The sequence below is a fragment of the Chanodichthys erythropterus genome, chromosome 16, assembly GCF_024489055.1.
Source record: "Chanodichthys erythropterus isolate Z2021 chromosome 16, ASM2448905v1, whole genome shotgun sequence".
NCBI lineage: Eukaryota > Metazoa > Chordata > Actinopteri > Cypriniformes > Xenocyprididae > Chanodichthys > Chanodichthys erythropterus.
The window spans coordinates 39670791-39697002 of NC_090236.1; the positions used below are offsets into that span (position 1 = coordinate 39670791).

The following is a 26212-nucleotide window of genomic DNA, read 5'->3' on the forward strand; positions in this document are numbered from 1 at the left end:
TTTAATACGAATTCATCTGTAGTATATCCTGTAGTGGTTGTGTTGTATGTTCATCTTCATGCGCCAAAATTAGTCTATTGACATGTAACATCATTATTACTGTATGTCAAAAATAAAAAAATAAATAAAAAATGCTTTTTTTAACATAATATTTTACTTCATATGCTTTTGGGTTTTTTAGATACAACTGTTGGGCTTCACTTCCCTTCTTTCTGAGGAGATGAATGAAATGTGGTCTACAACACACAAATTGTTGAATGAAAACGATTTAATTGTATCACCCATTATGCATCTAATCCAATCAAGTAAACTTGGACTGCTTTGAATATTTCATATGAACACAATATACATTTGTAGTTTAAACATGATCTTAATATGTCAGTGTAACTTTTTTGCAACTAGTTGAATCAAAATGTTTGTATTGTGTTACTGTGGTAATTCACTTTAATTTAACAAAATTATGCCTTGTTGCGCCAACTAGTTAATGTTATGTCCATGTGTGGCTATAGTAATTTAATGATTGTCTATCTGTATCTAGTTGTTTCAATCAAATTTGAATTTAATTTGATTCATGTAAATAATAATACTCTTAAGTTAATCGTACCACTGATCCAACTAAAATCTACTTAAATTGTGATGTTTCTGAGAAACAATACCCAAAACAGTCCAATTGTGTTCAGTTAATTATTAAAGTGAAATGAATCATTGTTACCCAAGCACAAGTGCAACACTTCTCCACAATGGTAACCCCCAAAACCATTAACATAACCAGAACTTTTAAATACCAACATAATAGAACAGTAACCATTAAAAAGACATCTTGCAAAAAATGCATAAAATAACACTTTATTTCAACATTTGCTCTCTGGGAAGTGAAAGTCATGTTTGATTAACTCCTGGTTGAGTTTACTTGATTGAAACATGTTATTTTAATATGAAAACATCAAGTTAAGTCAAAGAGTAATCGTTTTAAGTCAATTAAACATTAATCAATCACATTTAAACCAAAAACCTGATACAATGGTGTTGAATCTAAATAAATTGTTTAAATAAAGTGAACAGCATCAAAAATCATTTTTTTGAGTGAATGTATTCAGAAAACAAGATCATATATTTGTACCAGACACACAAATAAATAAAATACTTTAAACCCCAAATACTTTAAAATTCCTCTCCCTTAACTAAACTTTTATTCTGTTGATACTTATAATTATCCTTTAATGTTTATCAGAAGAAAGTATTCCCCACCATGTGTCAAAAATGATTTATGACTGCAAAGATGTGGACTCCGCTTCTGCTCCTGCTGTTTGTGTTGTTCTTCAGCAGGCCAGAATTTTGAACACACACACACACACACACACACACACACACACGCACACACACAGGGTTAGCACCATCTTGTCTGACTCCCTCATTATTCATTATCTGAAGTGTCATTCAGTAAACATCAAGACAAAAGCAGCTGCCGTAGTGAGCCGTTAACATAGCCACGTTACAAGAGGCCTGGCGACACCTTCCTGCTCAAGATGAAACAATCAGGACTGTGATGTAGACTGTGTGCTGGAGTCTTAGACATTAACATCTGACCTGTTGATCAAACAGTGCTGACCCGTAGAGGTGTCGACATACACACCGTTACAGACATTTCCCACGTAAACTGAAAGAATCTGCACAGACAAACACCCTTTTCTCCCAGAAAGTCAGGAAGGAGACAAGTGCAGAAGGGAAGAGTGTTAATGTAGCGTTAATTTTGTAAGCTACTTTTTAAATTCAGTTTTTGGTAATGTAATAATGTTCCTTTTAGTTTTATTATATTTAGACAACTTTATTCTGTTTTTATCAGTAAATGTTTGGCCATTTTAGGCTAGTTTTCGTCAATGAAAACTATTTTCGTCATGCTGCATAATGGTTAAACTGATAATAACAATTATTTTGCTAAACAATCACTAAAACATTCAGGAGTGAAAGGGATGGTTCATCCAAAAATACAAGCTTGGGAATGACAATTTGGGGAATACAAAATTAGTGTAATCAAGACATTTTTAGCAATTCAAATATAAATCTTAGCGTGATGATGGATTTTGGTCAAAATGTTCTTTTTCTCAAAAACAAGTTTCCAGTCATTTTGATTACAAAGTTTTAACAAACTAATAAACTTAATGTTGACATAAATAAAATGGGTAAGATTTCTCTAATATCACTGATAAACTGACTGTGTTTTGAATACACAGTAACCATATTTCTATATTTATCAATCATCAATAAATCCAATTAGTCTCATTTATTTTAAATAACTGGATATACTGTAGCTTATTCCACAGCTAGCTATATTTTAACCATGTTCCTAATTTTCAATTGAATAAATTTGTTTTGTCAATGAATAATTATTTTATAATTATTTATAATTATTTTGCTCAAAATTATAATCGCAATGATTGTCATTTGAAAAATTTATTTTTACATTTCATCAGAACTATTGGACTTTCACTTATAAGCAAGCAATTTTTAAATCAGGTTTTATTTTACCTCATAGTGTACAGATTTATTGTTTAAAAAAGGCGGAGCCTCAGAGCCACACCCACCTATTACATCATCACCACAGACCAATGATCAAAGCTGGAGCAAACATTCCATAAAAGTGTGTATCAGTTCACTGTTCTGAGCTCCAAAACTCCAAATGATCTTCATTTCGGCCTGATTTTGTTTGAAATTACTCCACACCAGTTATTTCTTCGATTTCACCTGAAGTATATCAGGGCACTGCATATTTAATCAGATCATCTCAGAGTGGGAATATAGTGGACTTAACTTGAAATATTTATAGTGGAATATTTTAAAAACTATTTGCAGGTAGATTAAGCTTTCATCCTGCATCTCAATAATCAGTGTTATTCAGATTATACAAATGCTGTTGCTCCATATCAGTAATCACATAGAAATAACACTAAATGTCCATGCGCCAAATGTGACTCACTTTGTTCAACGTTTTCACAGAAGATTCCTGTGCAATCTGTACAACTACAACTGTACAACTGTAACTTTTGAGGAAATGTACAGTATATTACATGTATATACAATAAAACAATGGTTTCAGAATAAATACAGCAGCACATTAAATATTCAGGGAGTCCATAGAGACGTCATGTCTAATATGAGGTAGACATTTGTTTTAAATACATAGTGAAATGAAATAAAACTATTAAAATTGAGCTTACAAACAATTTTACAGGCTAAAAACAGTTTTCAGACTAAGAATCCAAACACTTGCTGTGCAAACACGGTTATAATGAATTAAACCACAGTGAACACAGACTAAGGCAGAATTACAGACTCGTCACATGACCAACATACTGTATAATACTGCTGAATGAATGTCATTGAGCGTAAAGACTTCATATCTGTGTTTGTGAAGGTCAATGATTACGTCTGGTGGAATTCTGTCAAAAACTAGTTCATAAATATTAAGACCATATATGAGCCATATATATAAGAATAAATAGGTGTTGATATGGTATGGAAGTAAATATAAGTTAAGTGTATGATCACTGCGTGAGCTCCTGATGACACTGGGAATCAGCCGTTAAATCATCAGTTCCTGGGATTCTCTTTCCGCTCCAGGACGACACACACCAGCAGCGAGGAGGGTGGCCAATGAGAGATGTCTCGCACTGATAGAAAGAGGAAGAAAATGAGCGTTTTAGGGTTAGTGTGCCTCTTTAGGGTCAGATTTCATTGGTTTGGACAGACAGGAAAATCCACCTGTTTGGCCTTGTAGAATCCGTGTTTGTCACAGTTGGGGAGGTAAAAGCTCGTGAACTTCTCGCCTAACGTCTGCTGGGATTGTGCGATGACGTCCAGAGAGGCGTGAAGCTCGGTGTGACACGGACCCTAGACCAGCGAAAGAAACAATCAATAAATCATTCAAGAGTGAAAGGGATGGTTCATCCAAAAATACAAGCTTTGGAATATCAATTTGGGGAATTCGAATTAGTGTAATCCAGACATTTTTATATGCAATTTAAATACATAAATCTTAGAGTGATGATGAATTTATGTATTTGAATTGCATATGACATTTCCATAAACTCCATAAATTTCCATAAACAAACTTAACGTTGTCATAAATGAAACAGGTAAGATTTATCTAATAGCACTAATAAACTGACTGTGTTTTGAATATCAGGTTTATATATATTCATCATTAAAAAAATCCAATTTGTTTTTAAATTTGTTTTTATTTTAAAGAATTGAATATGGCTTGTTCCACAGATTAATCTAAGTCTAAGCCATCTGAATAAATGCATTTTGAAAATGATTATTTAAATAAGATCAAATATTTTGAAAAGTTAATAATAAACTATGATATAAATTTTATATTTATTTATATATTTTGAGTGCAGAAATCTTATTTGTTTCATTTATGTATGACTGACAAATATGCATTACATTTCATTAGTTGGTTTATGTTAAAGGGTTAGTTCATTCACACAAAAATTAAATTTCTGTTAATTACCCTCATGTCGTTCTACACCCGTTCATCTTCGGAGAACAAATTAAGATATTTTTGATGAAATCCAGGACCTGACTCTATATACACAGCAATGTCATAACTAATTTCAAGGTCCAGAAAGGTACTTAAGACAACTTTAATGCTATGAAGTGACGAGAATCATTTTTGATCGCAGAAACTTATTCAACAGAAACTTTATTCAACAATTTCTTCTCTACCTTGTAGCTTCCGTGTTTACGTCCAAATTCCAGCTTAGTATTTATACATCTTAACTACTTTTCTGGACCTTGAATGATGGTAATTACGTTGCTTTCTATGGGGGATGAAAAAAAACTTTGGATTTCATCAAAAATATCTTAATTTGTGTTCTGAAGATGGGTTTGGAACGACGTGAGGGTGAGTAATTAATGACAGAAATTTCATTTTTGAATGAACTAACCCTTTAAAACTGTAATCCAAAGGGATGGAAATGCAATGCAATTAAATCTTAGAGCGATGATGAATGGTCAAACCGTTCTCGTCTCAAATACAAAGCAAACTCTGCTTTAAATGTGTACAAACTCAACAGTTTCAACCAGTAAAATGGCTTGTAAATGTAAGGGTGGATCCTGCCGGTCTCAGTACCTGTTGGATCAGTTTCTTTCGGATGGCGTTGACCTTGGCCTTGATGCTCTCCTGTGCCTCGGCCATGTCCTGCGGGTCGAGCGGCCTGTTGAGTCCCAGCAGGTAATGCAGCGAGCTCTGATCAGATGTGATGTCTGTGTCCTCTAGAAAGGCAATTCAGAGACAAACATGAGTAGTTTCTCTCAAATGACCTGGAAAGCAACTAATCAACTGTACAGAATCGTACCTTCTGTCTGGTCATACTCTGCACAGACGGCTTGACCGCGGGTCAGTGCGTGGAGCGGCCGCGGGTCGCCAGGCCTCGGGACGCAGCGCAGGCCGGTGCCGCAGTGAGCCGTGTAGACGCCACAGGAGTCTCCCTTCTTCAGCGCGCAGGACGAGCAGCACCCACAGCCCGGCTCTCGCAGGACCTCCAGACAGTCCGAGGACACGGCGGGACAGGCGGCGAGCTGCTCCTGTGAGCACGGAGCGCAGCGGATGGGTTCAGGCCCGATCACGGGGGAAAGATCCGCCGGACAGACGAGGACGCTCACCAACATCACAAACACAAACGGCGCTCTCATATCAGAAGAACAAGCTGTTGAAATCAGTAACTGCTGCTGTGTGTGTCAGATCTGGCTCTCTGTGGATGTGTGCCGTGTTTTTATGCTGTGACATGATGACCTCGGAGTAGTTAATCATTGACTCGTCATCTGTTTTAATTATGCTGTTTTTGTCAGTGCATAGGTTTACTCTGGTTGCATAGATGTCAATATTTACTCTAGAACGAAGTGTGCTAAACAGATTCCTCCGCAATATGGATTGACACAATTTGTGCCCCTCTCCACCAAAAACAGGCTCATTATGCCACTGTTTGTTACACATTATTTAAAAAAACATCATCCAGTAGTTTGCCCATCACACAAGAGTTACGTGAGCATATCTCAAAGATGTGTTTTTGACCACCACACTTTGAGTTAGGTCACAAAAACAAGGTCATGTGGCCATTGCATAACAGGACGGGTTACTGCAAGGTCTCCAGCAATCATAACATGTTTGTCATGAAGTGCCGCACAGTAATTAACAGTTTCTAGTGTAGTATTAGTCCAACTTTGGACACCTCATGAGATCTCTTGCATGAGGTCAACCAATAGGTCAAACCGGTTTGAAGACAACAGACACTACTGGTTTGGAAAATTGCTTGAATGTTTTCATTTATTCCAGTATATTCCAGTTAGATTTAATGATGAGCACATGAGTTCAAGCTTTGTTTGTCAGGCTGATGATCGCTGTAGGCTCATGGGTGCTTATACGCACACACAGCACGAGCAAATCATTTACATCCCACCCACACACACACGTTTCACCCATAGATTGTGCAAGAAGAACGAAAACAGTGCACAGAGAAGAATTAAACTTCTTTGTTAGGTAACTAGAAAAATACCCAAAGAACGACAAATACAAATGACCTCCATTTCCTTTGTAATGCACGCCGTGTCTTTATTCGATGGTGAGCTCATGTGTCGTGGCCTCCTCGATGTCAAACATCAAATTCACCAGCCACTGCGGCAGATTCACCTGCAGAAACAGTTCAGTCCACACTTTAAACTTTAACGCTCAAAATACTGGTTTGGGAAGGACAAACTTAAATTAGTTTGGTTAAATTAACTGTTACGAGTATTTAGAACTTTCTTTTACTTTTGAGTTCACAGCACTAACATATTTCAAGTAAATTAAACTGTTTCATTGTTTTGAGTTGTATGAACTCATTTCTTTTAATATAGACTAACTTAAGTTTAACTGAAATTAGGCTGGGATTTATTTCCCAGTATGCTTTGCCCATGGCATTCGAAAGGGAGAGTAAATGTTAAAATTAAGTGTTATATAATGGTTTTTTTTTGTTTTTGTTTTTTTTGTTGCAAGATTGTTATAGCTAACAATATTTACATTGACTCAAATATCAAACTCAAATATTTCAAGTTAAGAATAAAAATGTATGAGTACAAAATAAAAATCTTACATAAACTTTTTATATAGTTTCTTAACTTCAAAAATGTGCGCGTTCGCGCACCGTCCGCATGATGTCATTTTGCAACAGCACATGCGCAAGCAGGACAGAAGAGTCCACTAGGTGGCAATACACACAGTACTGAGCACAACATGTAGTTGCGATTCAAAAACAAGACGAGTTAACTCAGAAGCATGCCTTCTCCATCGTTTTTGATTCCTGTTCTCTTCGTGTATCTTCTGAACTATGTTGCAATGGTGGATGTCCCGTTGATGACACAATGTTTGGTAAAAAGTATAGAAAAAAATTGTGCTGCGCATGTGTCGAACTCAGTCATCCGTGCGCATCCGTGGTTTAGAATACTTTGAAAGATGCAGATGTGAGTCGCGTCTGGGCACGGAAAGTGAAGAATACCCAGGGTTTTAGGGTTTACAGCGAAGTAAATAACTAATTTAATTGGCAAGAACTCAAAATAAGAAAAGTACATTTTTTATGTTAATTGCTATCAAAATGAGTTCGCTGACTCAGTACTTTAAGTCAACAGCAATTAACATGCTTGAGTACAACAAACTCAAAACTTGACAGTTCTGCTTAGTTCTGCGTAACATTGAGCCCAACTTATTCGGGTTTACAGTGCATTGTTCAAATCTGTGTTTCTTCATGCTCAACAGAATCTGAAATATTGCCTCAATAGAATTTATGCTTTCACTTATTAATTGGCTAAATTCAGATATCTTTACATCTCTTTGAAATACTTGGAAATACTTGATTCAATTTCATAAATATTTTACACTGTGCCTAAATTATGGCTAATGTCGCATGTCCAGCACAAATTCTGTTTCATGCTTACTTTAAGGAGCATGTAGAGGAAACTTGTGGAGTCACGACTATGGCAGTTTAAATCCTGCTGTTACAGAAGGGTGGAAAACAAAAACTTTTTTTTGTATATGTTAAAATATCAAGGACATTTTGATTTCCCATGACCCTTTTAACCTGGAAACCTCAGTGTTGTGTTAAAACTCAGGTAAGTGTGCTGCTATATGAACACTAGAGTAGCTGATTGGAAACCCACCTTAGATGTGTGCTGGTCTGGATGATCTGCTGGGTCAGATGGTGACATGCTCGTTGGGTCTTGAGCAGTTGATCCTGTTTTCCGTCTTTTAGGCACCTGGAGCCGTCTGAGGGTTGAACTGGTCTGATATTTGCGCTTAACTCCAGAGATGAGCTCCAGAAACTCATCTGGCTCCTCATGCTCTAAGATGGTGTGCAGGACTGGACGATCTGCTGGGTCAGATGGTGACATGTTTGATGGGTCTTGAGCAGTTGGTCCTGTTGTCCGTCTTTTGTGTGCGTGGAGCCGTTTGAGTGTTGAAATGGTCTGATGTTTGCGCTGAACTCCAGAGACGAGCTCCAGAGACTCGTCGGGCTCCTCGTGCTCTAAGATGGTGTGCAGGGAACTCATGAACTCCACTGAGTCCGTTCTTCAACGAGAAACGTCCTTCAGCCACTCAACAGATGAACTGTTCTAAAAGAACATTTGGATAAAGTCAAACATGTCAGAGTGAAATGACTGTCCTGAGATCATAATGAAGAAGAAAAGGAAGAATTAAAAATGAAATTCCTGAAAAGAATGCCTTAAGTAGTTTCACAGGGAACATTCTCTGAAATTTGGCTAACACTGTGGCAAGGTTCTCTCAAAGTTATGATTAAACGTTACTGGTGGAAGCTTGACATTTTACGTCATAATTTGTTAAATATGGATTTTTTTTTTTATATACACAAATGCATCATTTCATTTCAGAAGGTCTTTATTTACACCCTGGAGCCGTGTGGAGTACGTTTATGACAGAGTTTCAGCTCATACTCGTTGGTCCCGTATCCCGTTCACTGCAATTATAAAGCCTAGGATGGCTTGAGGATGAGTAAAGCTTGGGCTAATTTTCATTTGAAAGTGAACTAATCCTTTAATGGCAGCATTAACAAAACCCTTTTAGAACATCTATTTATTAGCTGGAATGGCATAATCTTTCATTTTTATTTCTTAGAAAACAGTAATATCAAAACTGCTTAATATTTGAAAAACATGTCTGTAGAATCGAAGTGCTGCACAGAAACACGCAGAAAAATAGAGATAATTGTGCTTGTCTCTTCAAATATCAGATAATTTGAGCGTTCATGATTGTAAAATGTCTTAACTCAAAAAGTCACTAATAGGCTAATTAAAGCATTTCATGAAAATTGTATAAAATTATTATGTTCCTTTGTCGTCGTCTAAGTAATTTAAGCGGGTCACGCTTGCTCTTAGTTTAATCTTAGTTCTATCTTGGAGAAAGTTGAGGTAATATACAGAAATACTTTTCTTTCCAACAGCCTAACCACAGTTGTACCACGCTAAAATAGCATAAGGGCTCGTTCACACAGAACGCGTTTTTGTTTTGCAGTGGAATGGGGAAAAAAACGCAAGGTCTCGAGACGCGTTTTTTAAAATTTGAACTGATTTTAACTTGAGCGTCGCGTTTTTAGAACGTCATGTCATGTGCGAGACGCTGAGAGGACGCAAGACTCACGCGCAATGATCACATCTGTCTAGTGCGTTTACATGGAAAAACAAAGTAGCGCACTGGAATGGAAAAACGCGTTCTGCGCTTGTATTTTGATGTTTGCGAGAACTAACTGACAATAGTCATAACACACACAATCAATCATTCTTTCTGTGTGCCGCCATCAGTCCTCCTGTTGGTTACTCAACTCACCTGCTACAAACACACGGATCCCTCCTGAGGTCACCTGATGATTGAGCTCACCTGTGCAGGTTAACAAGCCATTCTTCAATGACAGAAGACACCGCACAGTATTAGACGTTTTTGATGAATGATAAATAATAGATTCACAAACAGACTTTTTTCTTCTGTGTTTATTTTAAATCTAATGCATTTAGAATTTAATTCAATATCTGCAACATCGCAGTGATTGTACTGATAGATGAATGAATGACGACAACTAATTTAAAGGGTTAGTTCACCCAAAAATTAAAATAATGTAATTTATTACTCACCTTCATGTCATTCTACACCCGTAAGACCTTTGTTTATCTTCAGAACACAAATTAAGATATTTTTGATGAAATCCGATAGTTCTACCTTAAAATTATAAAGCGACAAGAATATTTTTTGTGTGCCAAAAAACCTTTTAAAGACTTTTTAACAATATCTAGTGATGGCCGATGGCCGATTTCAAAACAGTGCTTCAGAGCGTTATGAATCTTTTGTGTTGAATCAGGATTCAGATTGCGTATCAAACCACCAAACTGCTGAAATCACGTGACTTTGGCGCTCTGAACCACTGATTTGATTTGTAATGCTCAGAAGCTTCATGAAGCAGTGTTTTGAAATCAGCCATCACTAGATATTGTTAAAAAGACGTTATTTTGTTTTCACAAAAAAATATTCTCATTGCTTTATAATATTAATATTGAACCACTGTACTGACATGAACTGATTTAAATGTTTTTAGCACATTAATGGATCTTGAGAGAGGAAATGTCATTGCTGGCTATGCAGGCCTCACTGAGCCATCGGATTTCATCAAAAATATATTAATTTGTGTTCTGAAAATGAATGAAGGTCTTACGGGTGTGGAACGACATGAGGGTGAGTAATTAATGATAGAAATTTTTGGGTGAACTAACCCTTTAAAATCATGCAAATAAAAGTAAATGTAAGGCATGCGTTACTTTAAATATGTATTAAAGGCACAATATGTAATTTTTCGCCACTAGAGGTCGCTTAATTAAAACAAATGCCGTTTGATGACGGCTTTATTTTGCTGAATCATGGGAGGTGTTGTCTTTACGTCTAAAGCAGAGTGTGTAAAAGTGTTTGAGCTTGTAATGCTCAGGTGAACTCAGACAAGGAAGAGAGGATATAAACGCAGATATATATTTTAATAATAATAACCAAAATATATTATTAGGTAAAATTAGGAACTAGGAAACATGGAACTAAACAAATCACCACAGAAGGACAAACACAGGAAACACAGGGCTTATATACACACACGAGTAATAAGACTGACAAGACACAGGAAACAAGAGCAAAGCAAAACTACAAACTAAAAGACTACAAAACAAGGAACACAAACAGGAAGTACAGAACATCTATGACTGGTCACATGCCCATCAAACAGGAAAACACAGACTTGTTGTACTTCAATACTCTCTTTATTACAAAATCTTATATTGCTGAGGTTTACACTGTACAAAGGACAGTATTTCATACATCGCTGTATTTACAAAATACACTTCTGTATATCAAAGAGCTAAAAGGCAAATGACTTCAACCACCGCAAGCGTCAAATAAGGCAAGAATACTGTATCGACAGTACAGAGATGCATTTGAAAGAGCGATTCATACCCTGAAGAAAAGCGTCATGACTCAAAAAACATTAGCATGAAAATAGACATTTGCCATAGAAATATCGACAGAATCATTGTTTCTCCCTCTTCAATGACTCACAAACAGTCTCATAAATGTACAGAATCTGAGAATGGGTTTTGTGCTTGTAAACACGCACCAGTCGACAGGGATCTATACAGTGTGTGTGTGTGTGTGTGTGAGACGCAGCGCTCGTCATGGACAGGTTGTTGACCTCCATGTCAACAGATGTTCACTGCACCCTTGTGTCCCCACAGACCTCTCTATCTGACCTCATTACCATCAAAGCATCTGCCGCGCTCAGGTAAACAATCCCAATACTGTATAAAACATATAGATTCAGTCTTTTAACAGAGCTGTTGCAAATATTATGTTGACAATATTAAAGTGAATGCTGATGACAGAATCGTGTCCAATCATTACACTTCAGATTAAGATTTCATAAAATTGGCACATATTCAGCATGTTGAGGTTCGTCCCTGCTAATCACACACTATATCACTATTTATGTACAGCTGGGTCCAAAGGTCTGAGATTCAAAATATAATTTAAACCTGGAAAGAAAAGGAAAGTTTTAAGATTCTTTGTTCATTTAAATAAAGTTATGACGTTTAATGAATATGAAGTATTTCAGATTGTGCTCTATTTCTATGTGACAGATGTTCACGATCATCAGGTTTAGTTCATGGAGCTGCTGAGAGACATCTTCATTTCTCTATATTGATAAGAGAATAAAATTAAAGGATTAGTTTACTTCAGAACTAAAATTTTCTAATAATTTACTTAGAACATCCAAGATGTTTAAGTCTTTCTTTCTGCAGTCGAAAAGAAATTAATGTTTTTGAGGAAATCATTCCAGGATTTTTCTCCATATAGTGGACTTCACTGGGGTTCAACGGGTTGAAGGTCCAAATGTCAGTTTCAGTGCAGCTTCAAAGAGCTCTACATGATCCCAGACGAGGAATAAGAGTCTTATCTAGAGAAACCATCGCTCATTTTTGAAAAAAATAAAAATGTATATACTTTTTTAACAACAAATGCTCGTCTTGCACTGCTCTGTGATGCTTCACGCATGACGTAATCATGTTCTTCATCTGAAGAAAGAAAAACATAAACATCTTGGATGACATGGGGGTGAGTAAATTATCAGGTGAACTAATCCTTTAAATAAAAAAAAATGTGAAACTGAAGCCTATAACATCAGACTTTGTGGACCCAACTGCATATATGAATATAAATGTCAGATTGTAGTTTATAGTGTTAGAACAGTCTGTCAGTGTGACTGCAGCCGATGATGATGGTGATGATGAAGCTTTCTTTAGGCTGCTATTAAACTCCCTGATTTCTCTTGTTCTATATACACACACTGCTTTAAAACAATGTGTACTTAAACATATAAACTCTCTGTATCCTAATGTAAGGCTTTGGAAGCATCAGATAACTTTTTGTATTGTATAATTATTATTAATAAATCAGAGTGCAGCTATAAATGTGTCATTAACATCGGAGAGTATTAACCTTTAGAAACGTGTGTCACGTGTGATGAAGATTGTGAGAAAATGAATAAAAAAATCTAGCGCACTGTTTGTTCAGATGCAGAGCATGTGCTTGTTCTATTGCCGTCTATCTGTTGTAAATGTGTCTCATACACACACTATCACATTCATTCAAATGCACTGGAGAGTTTAATACAAAAAAATACACAAAATCTAACTGTATGAACATCTAGTATGTACAGTTCATATAAGATGTTGGCTTAGGATGCATAAAAAAATGGCGCCTTGCAAAAGATCACTTGAGGCTTTGAATGTTCACGCAGCGCCGCAAAATCCTTCAATTTCAAAGAGCACGTCTTTATGATTATGTGGACATTCACAGCCCATATACTTCAATGACTTAAGTGGGAAAGAAATGAATTTATCCAGGAGGATATGATGTGATGGTGGAAAGTCTTTAAAAGAGCATGAAGTGAAGAATCGTTATGAAAAGGTAAATCGCTAACAGGGAACGCTCTGGCAAGGTTCTCTCAAAGTTATGAACAAACGTTCTTCCAGTAACGTTAATAGAATGTTCGTTTAAAGGTATCTGGTCTTTAATAATGTTTTCAAAACATTAGGATTATTTAAACATCGTTCATGGAACGTTTTAGTTTTAGTTGGACATTTGTCTAACGTTTTAAATATTACTACTCATTTCAGAACGTTCAGAGAACATTCAAAAGTAACGTTCCCGCAATGTTTGAAGAATGATCAAATGGAATGTTCCATTAACATTCGAATAACCAAGAAAAGAAAAAAATGTTTTTAAAACATTTAAAAAACTGGATATTATAAGGGAGCATTCAGAAAAAAAAAAATCTTAAAGGGAACGTTAGCAAAACGTTCTTGGAATATATTATTGATAGCTGGGTACAAAGGGAAGACACAGTTGATTCGTTCCACCTGCAGACGTGATTCCTACACCTCCTCCTCTTTGGTCTCTTCCTCTTCTCCGACTGAAGGCACATTGGAGCTGTGACCGTGTGTCCCGTGACTACTGCCCATGCCCACCCTGGCAGCGAAGCCCGAGGACACGGACAAGCTGCTGCTGGCTTTGGCCTGCGTGCCGCTGGAGCGGGCGATGGCGTGAACCTTGCGCTCCAGGCCGCCGGTGTGATGCAGCGCTCTGTTACCGGCGTCCTGCGCTTTGCCCTCCAGGAAGTACGTGAGCATCTGACCTTTGCCTTTCACGCTGACATTGCCACGACACACCAGATCATAGTCCGTCTGAAGCATACGGAAGACGTCATCTGTCACCTGGAAGATAATTTATATTCAAATCAATATATGTACATTCTTATTTATTTATTTGTATTTTAACCCTTTAACCTGATTTCTCTTCTCTGTTTGCAATTATATCATTTTAGGCCATTAAACTCCAGGAAAGTTTTCAGACCAATGATCCAGTAAGCAAATTCATTCAAACAATACATCCAAACCAGTGAGAGATGGCAGAGAGAGTAGTGACTCAAGGCCAGTTTGCAGCGAATTATTCATTCCAGTGTGTGTTTCGCTTTAAAACACAAGCTCAGTCATATTCTGTGTTTGTTTCTGAAGAGCTTGAGCCCTCTCACATCGCACTGTGTGAAATACAGACTAAATATGATGTTAAAACATCCCACCACTGTATAGCTAGATGATACACAAACTACGACTCTCAGCTGGATAAAGCAAACCAGTGTCTTGCTAGTAAAGTTTTGATAGATGAGGATTTCAGTCAAGGTAAAGATGATTGCAGTGACGTACAGGAATCATACAGTAAGCACACGAGAGTCTGTTATATTGATGCGCAAATGAACCATGTATGTGTGACACGTTTCAGTACATTCACATTGTTTCCACATACAATAAGGATAATGTATTGATTTGTCATGTGTATGTTGCTGTGTTTAGTAATTCTGAATGGATCTGTGTACTGTAGTAGATATATGCAGTCTGGTCAAGGCAGTTGGTTTAGGGTTTTTTGGCATGTCCATGTGGTTCTGTTGGGTATTGCAACTTGAAATGTCTAAAATGTAAACTGTAATGTTTTTTTATTTTTTTTATGGGTGCTTTGGTGCATAAATTTATGTTATGTGGACTCGCTATATTATTGGTGTTCTTTTGGAGTTGCCAAGTGTGCCTTTTGTTAGAAAGACACCTAAATTTAACTTTAAAAAATGCTTGCAGAAAATCCAGTTTTGAAAAAATCAAATGGTTTACTTTGCTGGATATAGCAAATGATGATAAAATGAATGTGTTAAACAAGATAAACTGTATATGCATAATTGTATGATAAGTGTACAAATAATCACACAAAAAAGGATGTGATTAAAAATCTTAATCTATTGACAGCTCTAGTAGATATGAACAGTAAGTATGTTCCTGGTCCATAAAATGTAGTTTATACAGTTATTTTGCATTAAGATTTGAACAAATACTACATGATGTAAACATTAAAAATAAAGAAATTAAATAAAAATATAATTTATTTGCTTTACAATCATACTTTATTGCTATGAAAATAACAACACAATTAAACTGTATCTGCAGGTTTTTTTTAATCAAATTTAAGGCTTTTAAAGAACTTTTTAAGACCTGCACAAATAAAATTAATACCTTATGCCTATGGTAACATCCAAACCATAAACTGACAGTAAAAACGACAATTTAAACAACTTTACAGTTCAAATAGCCTATTAAGTTTTTTTTCCTTCAATTTTGATGTGTGACCTGGACATGGTTTTTGTGAAATTCACCCATAAAGATATATATCACAGTGTCAGCATATACGAGTACCTGGATCTTCCCTGGGACCCCCGTGCTGTCCATTCGGCTGGCGACGTTCACCGTGTTCCCCCAGATGTCATACTGTGGCCGTCGAGCCCCGATCACCCCTGCTACTACTGGACCCACATTAATACCTGCGCATTCAGAGATAAAAACATCAGAAAACATCCTCAACAGTTCCTACATTTAACTGAGAATGAGAAAACACTTTAAATTTTGGATTTTTGAACAAATGATTGATAAACTGTGAAATAATGTCACAAAATATCCAGTTCAGCAATTAGGTTTCGATTGTGAGGTTGTTGTATTTGGTCATTCACTGTATTTATTATAGTATTGTAGAAGAAGTGTAATAAAACTTGTAAGAAATATTTAACATTTTATCATTACTTTCTCATTTATGCATTCACCAGATGCTTTTATCCAAAGCGACTTGTATTGCATTGAATGATAAGTTCTGGAGGAATGAAAAGGAGTCATTTCTTTCTCAAATATTTTTAAAAAATGTTCAAAATGTTGCACATCTTTACAAATGGTAGAAGTGCAGATTTGGTGGAGGAATTGATGTGAACACAGCAGTATATGCTTACCCACTCTCAAGACAAAATCATTATATGACTGATAATTGATTTCATCAAGAACGTCAAACATTTCAATGGCATAGTCTGCGATGGTGCTCAAGTGGGCAGCAGGGGATTTCTTTGCCTATGAATGAGAAAACAAATCATGTTCACAGATGCTCTGTAGGTATTTTTTGCAATTTTAAGTATGTATTGCAGCTGATTTAGTGACCTTGGTCCCAATGGTAGGCACCAGCCCCACCGCTGCCATGTACGTGCTGCCGATGGTCTTGATCTTCTCGATGTCCTTGTAGCACTCTTTGTCCATGAGCTGCAAAACAGTTGAAACAGGACTTGAAATGGATCAGGAGTGCCAGCATGATCACAGAAATATTTTACAATGTCCTTTCAAAGTAGGAAAATGACCTCGTCGAAGTCGGCAATGATCTCGTTGAGCAGTCGCAGACACTCCACACCCATGTTGTTTCCATCCAGCTCGATGTAGAAGTCGTTGAAGTTGGGAATGGAGGCAAACAGCACCCCCACCTGAGCGTAGGACTGGTAATACAGATCCTGCCACACGAGAACCAGGGAATGAGCTCAACAATTCTTTTAAATGAATGTGCTGATTAAATTGTTTTGAAATATTCTTCTCACCATGTTTCTGGGGTTGGACAGCAGGAAGTGTTGTGCCACATGAACTGGCAGCAGGTTGAAGAGAATCCTCTTGTTGTCCAGTTTGACTTTCTCCATGCCGTCTCTCTCCTCCTCGGCCTGAACACACACAGACCAAGAGAAAGACACGTCATAAAGCCATGATGTCACAGTTCAAGTATTTTAGCGCCCCCATCAGGCTGTAGTTTCAAGCATCTACATCTTACGTTTTGGTCTCACTTTTGGGGGAGAATACTGATCCTTGGAAAATTAAACAATTACAGTACGGTTTCAGAGCTACACGGTTGAACTCCTAAAAATTAAAACTTAGGGCCACTAAACTAACATAACTTCACTGCTATTATTATGGCTTCTTTATGTTAAAAAATGTTGCTGTTGTTCTGCTAAATTAATACATTTAAATAATGCAAAAATATCTGTGATGGACATGGGCTCAAACATCCCCGCAACCCGACAGAGAAAATGGGAAAATACTGACGGATAGTGGTGGTGTTGGGTGTATTTATTGTTCTTCTGACTGCATTAAGAGCTGATTTGAGCACAGTCTGTGATGTTCTCCATGTACCTGAGTGGCCCAGAGGAAGTCGAGCCGTAGTTTGAGGTCCATCTGTCTGGAGTGAAGGGCCAGAGCGGTGGAGAAGAGCAGCAGAGAGACGATGGGCTCCAGACCACGAAAACTCAGCAACCCCCATCTGCACTCGAGAAATACAGCACAACACACACAATCAATATATTAAAACAATATATTTAAAAAAACAGTTTTCTTGGTTATGTGATCATTAAGGAAACAATTCATTTTTAATACATTATGGGAACGTTACTTTTGATTGTTTTCTGCATGTTCGGAAACAAGAAGTAACATGTTTTATATTTGTTTTCGCTCTGTCTCCTCGGTTACTGATTATGCCCTAGATTGTTTCCATAGTTACTGATTAGTTTCACCTGTGTTTCATTTAGCTTCCTTTGTTTGCTCAGTGTATTTAAGCCCTGAGTTTCTGTTACTCCTGGTCGGTTCTCGTTTATGTATAGTGTGATTTGGTTCCTGTTATTGTTCTAGTGTTTACCTGAGTTTTGTAATGTTTAATAAATGAAGAGTTTGGTTCCAAAACGCGATAAATGCCATTTTCAAAAAAATTGAGTTTCCGCCAAAATCAGTATTGTATCTGGTCGGTATTGAAAAGTCATTTATTAATTTTGTGCAAAATGCGATATCCATTGTGTTATTCTGTTATGTTGTCTCCCTTTCTTTCCTAAACGCGACAAACGCCAGTCTCCTTCTTCTGCAGAATGCGGTATATCCGCTCAACCAATCACAGCGCACCATTCCATGCACTGTAAACATTGAAGGTTTTTAATACCAATGTCCTCGGCAAATGTGTTTACTTAACCGCGTGGTGGCGCCAGATACTCTTTAATCGCTAATGACAAATAATTTATCAAATTAACAAGATGACCCATTGAATTCATTTTGGAAGCGACGGCTGAATGTATTTTTAGTAAAATGCCTGTATATAAGATGAATATTGGCAAAGTTTAGACTCTGTCATATATGTGAATCAACTTACTTTGTTGTGTATTTTCAATTTGAAAAATAACTTTTATTTTGATGGATTAATTACATTTTGAAAAAAAAAAAAGTGGATTTATTGCATTTTGGGGGGAAAAAAATAATACTTAATGAACTTTTTAAAATCAAAATGTAGATTTGAGTTTTTATAACCAAAAGATGCTATGTGAAAGTTTGAAACAGAAAATAGTGGTTTTCATCTTGCCACTTTCTTGGTAAAGAAAACACCTTTTTACTCAAAATAATAAAAATGGAGTTATTGGGTTTTGGAACCAAACTCTTCAAATATAGTTATTTAGATGATCTTTATCTTCATCATTCGTTACTACCATCAAACCATGTGACACAGGGTTCTATATAAAGCCCCACTGAACCTTTTATTTTTGAGAGTGCAGCGCCCTCCATCAGCCATCTCTCACCCTGGCGTGTGTCGCAATCCACTGAGCTCCAGTATGGTGATGTACAGCACCACCACCAGCAGTAACAGGATCACTTTGGGCAGCCAGGACACTCGCAGGAAGAGCGCCATGGTCAGTGTCCCCACTACGCAGGACAGGAAGGCGTACTGGGCGCCTTCACATGGGAGTTCGGCCATGGTGCGGTTCAGCCCTCCGGCCGCATCAAGGATCACGATGGAGCGTGTGGAGTTGGTGGGCCAAAGCCATGGCATACAACCCACCTGACAGAGAGAGAGATGGAGTTACACAAGACTTCTTTACAGTATTGAAATAGTTGAGGGTGAGATGTTGTAAGAATGATTTTAAGATGATTTACCACATAGACCTGAGCCACAGCGTATATTAAGAGCACTATGAACACACACAGAACGGTCCGGATCTGTATGGTGAGGCACCCTGGAATACACTGAGACAGACACAGAGAGAGATTAGAGAAGATGCTGGAAGATCAAATTACAGAATAGGAACAAGTAAATCAAAATCTGTGTTCCAAAGATGAACAAAAGTCTTATGGGTTTGGAACGATATGAAGGTGAGTAAGTGATGACAGAATTTAGATTTTTGGGTAAACTAACCTTTTAATGCAATTTTATATCAGTATCCTTCAAAACAACCTTTAAAAACTTTTAATGCAGTACTCGCTCTAAAATATGCTGGGTTAAAAACAACCCAAGTTGAAAATGGACAAACCCAGCAATTTGTTTGTTTTAACCCAGAAAAAGGGTTGTTTTAACCCAGCAATGGGTTGTAATAAATGTTCAACTTTTGATATTATTGTTGCCTCTAGTAATTATGTCTGATTTTTTATTTCCAACCTATTTCGGGTTAATTTTAAGCCAGCCATATAGTCATTTTTAAACAATAGTTGGGTTAAATAAAACTGCCCAGCACATTGTGCAAACATTTAACCCAACTGCTGGGTTAAAACAACCCAGCATTTTTTGAGTATAAGATAATCTTAATATTTACACACATTTAAAAAATTAAAATATCTGAAACGATTATTACTGACTTGAACCTGAACATGAAACTAGTTGGACCAGGGTGAGTGAGTTTCTTACCTGAACTCTAGTGATGTGCAGGTACATGATACACACGACTAGAAAACAGATGCAGAAGACCAGCAGCACCAGCACAACAGTCCCCCTGAGAGCCACAGACACAAGACATGAAAAATAATAATAATAAAAGTCAGCGCACAGAAGAACTGACACTATTATATAAAATTCAGCACAGATACTTCTTCTAATGACACCAACCTCAGTTTACAATCATCAGTTGAGTATTGTGAAACAGAGAAAATTTGTATCATGATATTCCAACGCATATATTGTGATTTAAAGGGGAGCGCGTAAGCCATACTGTATGTGTATGCACAATACTTCAAATCACTTTATTTTATTACAGAGCTGTAAGAATACAATACAATTAAAGGGTTGGGAGGAAAACTTACTGTATTAAACAATAATTCATGCACTTAGTTTATCATTAATAAGCAAATCACACGATGAAAGAATATTTAGAATTTGCGCAGCTAACATTGGTTTTGTACACAAATTGTACACAAATGCACTTACTCTTTTATACATGTGCCAAAACACATGAAATTTGCTTAAATAAGAAATTCAAATCTGATGTGAACCAGAAACAAATTGAGCCAATGCGACTGAGAGAAACTGTAATGTCTAAAACATAGCATACATTAAAATGTCATTGTATGTGTAGAGTTGAAATCTGTTTCCACTGGAATAGCCAACCCTTTCAGCCTGAAGGGGGTGTCCTCATACTATTGACATGTCGAGTATTTCTCTGTCACAACAACAACTCCTGTGGCTGAGAGAAATCCTGCTATACGTACTGTGGTATGATGAGAAGGTAGATGATGCCGAACAGAGCAGCAAGGATGAGAGACAGAACGACAGCGCCGGTGAAGTACTCGTCATTCAGCTGATGATACTAAAGACACACATCACACCGTCACTGTCATATTCACACAGCGTTTGCTTAAACATGGTTAAAAACAGAAGAGAAATGCTGAGCAGTTACAGCAGCTCAGATTCATGTGATTCAACTGAATTCCACATGTTCATGACTGAGTTTACACCATGTCCTAACCAGACATGACACTGCAATGTGATAAAAGGCATCTTTTTTGAAAAAGGCACAGTTTTTGTCTTAACCAGCCACAGCGGTGATATGTGACGATTCTATTCTAGAAATGGTTTGGTACAACAAAGTGTGACAATGATAATCTCAGGTACTGATTACACAGCAAAATCTCCAGAGTTAAATCAGCTCTAATCAGAGTACATATGGTCCCTCTCTATATAATGTTAAAGTAACACTGAAACAGAGTTAAAGTTAAAAGTGATTAATAAAAAGTGATGATTTAGCATTAGTGATGAACGCTTGCTGTTAAGAAACATTATAATAAATAATGCTTTTTATTATGATTATTTTAATAGTACATTTCATGCAGTGTCTATAGCTGTTTGTGAATGTAAAAGGTATGCAATGTTTTAAAGAGCAAAGTGCACAACAAATAAAGTTATTGCCTCTTAAAAGATAGTATTGATTCTGAACTGCCGAAACGAGTCGTCTGCAATTCCAGTCTCACATCCTGTTATGTGCTTTATTTAATGTTAAAAGCATCTAATTTGAGTTTGAATATCATTTATAGCCATACTGTAAGAAACAATGGATAATTCACTTCATGTACTCTTTGACAAAGACTGTATGTATTTTTAATTATGTTAAAATGCTGTAATATTTATGAATTTGATTATGTGCCTATCTATTTGGTTGCCAATGCAGTGCACTTGCAGAGAGACTCCGCCCACACACTCTTCTGATTGGCTGTGATTTTGGATTAATTTGGTTATGACTGCAATGTATTTGCAGAGAGACTCCGCCCACACACTCTTCTGATTGGCTGTGATTTTGGATTAATTTGGTTGTGAATGCAGTGTGTTTGCAGAGAGACTCCACCCATATGCCATTCTGGTATGGACAGACAAACTGCTTGTTGTTGGAAATGTATCGCTTCACATCTGGTTAGGACATGGTGGTGCGGTCACATTAGTGAAATTTCACAGGCATTAAAGGTCCATTTTATATTGTCAATAGTGTAGTGTATGAAGCTAACAGCTCACACTGAAGTCACTTTCAAATCAAGCAGCTTTCTGTTTCTTTTCTTTCACTCTCACACAGAATTCCAGATTGCATGTATTTCTATTGAAATTACTGAATTTTGCCAGTGAAAAATTGCCGAACAACAGTAAATGTGATCGCATCCAACCGTGCGTCTGCAGCAGACTTCATTCATTCCACTAAAACTGTTTAACACAGTGATGACTGATAACTTATATGTGTTGATGGAGTGTTCGTGGCTCTCACCCGGCGCTCTCGCTCAGAGTCTCTGTACATGAGCGTGAGGTAGTTCAGGTCAGCCGTGTCGGACTCCGTCTGCCGGGCTTCGATCAGACGGCTGATGTAGCGGTTGACGCGTGTCCCCGGGCTGCTCTGAGCGGCGTTGGCCGACGTTGACGTGCGGTTCCTTAGCTTCTCCGGTGCGGAGCGAAGAACCCTCCTCTGCCAACGGACGATCACATGATGAAGCTGTGAAGCCTTTATCAGACTGTCAGTCCAAATCTGATTTTTGTGCATATCCGATTGGAATCCAATCATATATATGTGGCAAAAAAAATCACATTTTGGGCCAGATTAACTAAACAGGGCAAATACGCGCAATGATGGGATGGGAGAGGAAACTTCTGCGGGTGAATCTACTGACCAATGCAATCTAGAGCAGCGCAGAGCCGTTGCTAATCAGGTGCGAGTGATCTACTAACAACACAGCAAATTAAAAATAGCGTGGCTTGGCAAATTTTATGGTCAGATAGTGTGTTCCTCTGGCATTCCAAATAAATTAACACGAGTGGAGAAGATTCTCTCCCTTCTAAAATGCGCTCTGTTCCCTGTGGTTCCTCCTCCTACATCAGCTATCACAGCACTAAATGGGGGTAAGACATGCTTTTTCTGGGTATTAAATAATGACGCAAGTCCCAGTATACTGAATAGCGCAAAGCATAGTAAATCACATTGCATGATTCATTTAAATACTCTCCTCCCATTAATTTTGCATCTGAAAGGAAAACTCCTATAAATGCATATGAAATAGGGACAGATGTAAAACCTTACAGTAGTTTTTAATACCAAAAGAGGTGTTGCACTGACCCACACAGCAGGAGACTCCTAGGCAGATCCGCATTCAAGTTGCCAAACCCGCGTGACTGTCACATTCGTTTTGAGGATCGCCCAGAGGCTCTGCTCTGCCTCTGGGCGGCGCCGTAAATTCTACTGTCAATCAGCAGATCCTGAGCGGACCCATGTCGGATCCGTGGACGCGCACGTGCCTTTACTGTAACGGTTGTATCAATTTGCAGGTCCCAAACGGACCCACCGCGGAGGTAAGGTTTTAATCGCGGATGTGGAGCGGATGCAGCACGGAGCCACGGCGGGTCCGCAATCCGCCTTCGTTGCGGATCTGTCTCTATGCACAAGTAGACGCCGATACGGGTCCGTTTGCGGATATGGTCCGGAAGCCGCGATACCTCCGCGGCCGATCCGCCGAGGAGTTCTTTTGCTGTGTGGGGATGCTTTTTGTTAGTAAATCTGGCCCTAAATACAATTTTTTACAAATCCATTTTAAGCTACATTCATATGTGGTTTGAAATCCTATTCATATTCATTCCACATTTATGGAAATCCAAAATGACTGCTCTAATCTGATTTCATGTAGCCCATGTCTGCCTATGTCACTTTAAAAGACATTTCAGAAGTCTCAAGTTACGGCTGTAACCCTGGTTCCCTAAGAAATGGGAAAGAGACATGGCGTCTGGAGTTGACATTATGGGGAATGGCCTCAGTGTGACCGGTGTCTGAACATGTGTATCAAATACGCCAATCTGCAAAATACGTCATCAACACTTTTCTGCCACTGCTTCAGGAGACAATCCTTGTCCCCGATCCAAGTCCTTAAGCAGGTCGGCTTGGTACACTGGCCTGTCCCGCTGCTGCATACGCCTTCCTCACAAGCCACAAAGTGGTTTGACATGGTTTTGAAGGCAAGGCCGGAGCCGTAAGTGAAGACACCGCACACTGTGAAAGATGAACCGCCAGTGGTTCCCCCACAGGAGGCATCTTCACACACCCATGCTTACCCAGGCCCTCCATATTCTTATAGCAGAAATGCTGGAAATGAAAGACGAGAGCCAAGTATGGTTTCTACCAAGACTTCTCTACATCAATATGAAGGTTTGAAAGACCTTACGAGGAAAGGACATTCATGGCCCACTAGGGAGCTGCACATGTATGTTCCAGGCCAAGAAAGATAACACAGAGTTTGTGTGAGTCCTCTGGTGTAAAGAAGTGCCTACACTAAGGAACACACTGACGTCACAGACTGGTGTGGGCCAACTCCTACAAATGCATAGGAAATAGGGACAGATGTAAAACCTTACAGTAGTTTTTTAATACCAAAAGAGGTGTTGCACGGATGCTTTTTGTTAGTAAATCTGTCCCTAAGTCCATTTTAAGCTACATTCATATGTGGTTTGAAATTCTATTCATATTCATTCCACATTTATGGAAATCTATTTCAGTCCTGACTGCTCAAATCTGATTTCATGTAGCTTATCTGCCTATGTCACTTTAAAAGACATTGTAGAAAGTCTCAGGTTACGGCTGTAACCCTGGTTCCCTAAGAAAGCGGAAAGAGATGCAGCATCTGGAGTTGACATTATGGAGAATGGCCTCAGTGTGGCCGGTGTCTGAACATGTGTATCAAATACGCCAATCTGCAAAATACGTCATCAAGTCTTTTACGCCACTGCTTCAGGAGACAGTCCTTGTCCCTGATCCAAGTCCTTAAGCAGGTCCTCCTGGTACATTGGCCTGTCCCACTGCTGCATACGCCTCACAAGCCACAAAGTGGTTTGACATGGTTTTGAAGGCAAGGCCGGAGCCTTAAGTAAAAACGCCTCACACTGTGAAAGATAAACTATCTTCACATACCTGTGCTTACCCAGACCCTCCATATTCTAATAGCTCAAATGCTGGAAATGAAAGACAAGAGCCACGTATGGTTTCAAGACTTCTCTACCTCAATATGAAGGTTTGAAAGAAATGGTAGGCTCACAAGGGAAGGACATTCATGGCCCACTAGGAAGCGCTCATCCAAGCAACCATGAACAAATTCCCATTTCTCATGCGAACAGGGCAGAATTAACCTGTGTGTGGCATGGGCCATTACATCCACTGATGGGAGCATCAGGCTCAGTCGAAACATCACCATGTGGTTCTCCAAATATTTAATACTTAACCAAATTCCTCCCCCCTCAAAAGGAGAGACAAATGCGATCTGAGCCTTCATACCTCCCTCGAGATCTTGGCTCCAGGCAAAGAAAGATAACAACAAGGTTGTGTGAGTCCTCTGGTGTGAGGAAGTGCCTACACTGAGGAACACACTGATGAAAACTCTTTGATCCACTCATGACGTCATGTCTGGCGTCGGCCAATAGATTGTCATGTTTGGTAAACATATTCAGAAACCAGTGAGGGTGTTCCCCAGATGCCATGTCGAAGTTGGGTCCCACTTTATATTAGGTGTTTCTAACTACTGTAATTGTTATGTACATGTACTTGTTGTGTTGATGTACTACAAACACATGTGCTGCTATTGAGGTGGGATACGGGTAAGGTTAGGACAGGTTAAGGTTAAGAGTACAACAGTGCAATTTCTAGATTATGATATTAATCACAGCTGTAATTACATGAATGCTTACAATGTAAAGCATGCATGTCAAATGATTCATTTAAATGTTCGTTCACAGTAGTTAAAGGGATAGTTCACCCAAAAATGAAAATTCTGTCATCATTTTTCACCCTCAAGGGCTTTGGGCCTGTTTGGTTACCCATATTCTTCAACAGATCTTCTTTTGCGTTCATCAGAAGAAACTCATACAACTTGAGGGTCAGTAAATGATGACAGAATTGTCATTTTTGGGAGAACTATCCCTTTAAAGACACTT

The 26212-nt window shown here is 38.1% G+C and overlaps 2 protein-coding genes across 2 annotated transcripts in view; both read right to left on the bottom strand.

The window, feature by feature from the left end:
• Positions 1-869: 869 nt before the first annotated feature.
• igfbp1b (insulin-like growth factor binding protein 1b) lies at positions 870-5761 on the bottom strand. The gene is made up of 4 exons (XM_067363216.1): positions 5361-5761; positions 5135-5277; positions 3760-3888; positions 870-3668 (listed from the first exon to the last, which is right to left on the bottom strand). Exons 1-4 carry the CDS (start codon positions 5695-5697, stop codon positions 3543-3545), a joined length of 735 nt encoding a protein of 244 aa, XP_067219317.1. The 5' UTR covers positions 5698-5761; the 3' UTR covers positions 870-3542.
• An 8249-nt stretch (positions 5762-14010) lies between these two features.
• adcy1b (adenylate cyclase 1b) overlaps positions 14011-26212 on the bottom strand; it is a 40824-nt gene continuing 28622 nt past the window's right edge. The window contains exons 9-20 of the mRNA XM_067362753.1: positions 22518-22712; positions 20980-21077; positions 20183-20267; positions 19438-19527; positions 19083-19342; positions 17662-17788; positions 17079-17195; positions 16848-16994; positions 16654-16752; positions 16452-16566; positions 15871-15995; positions 14011-14349 (exon numbers count right to left, since the gene is read on the bottom strand). Coding sequence (XP_067218854.1) covers positions 14011-14349; positions 15871-15995; positions 16452-16566; positions 16654-16752; positions 16848-16994; positions 17079-17195; positions 17662-17788; positions 19083-19342; positions 19438-19527; positions 20183-20267; positions 20980-21077; positions 22518-22712 — 1797 coding nt within the window. The remainder of the gene's footprint in view (positions 14350-15870; positions 15996-16451; positions 16567-16653; positions 16753-16847; positions 16995-17078; positions 17196-17661; positions 17789-19082; positions 19343-19437; positions 19528-20182; positions 20268-20979; positions 21078-22517; positions 22713-26212) is intronic.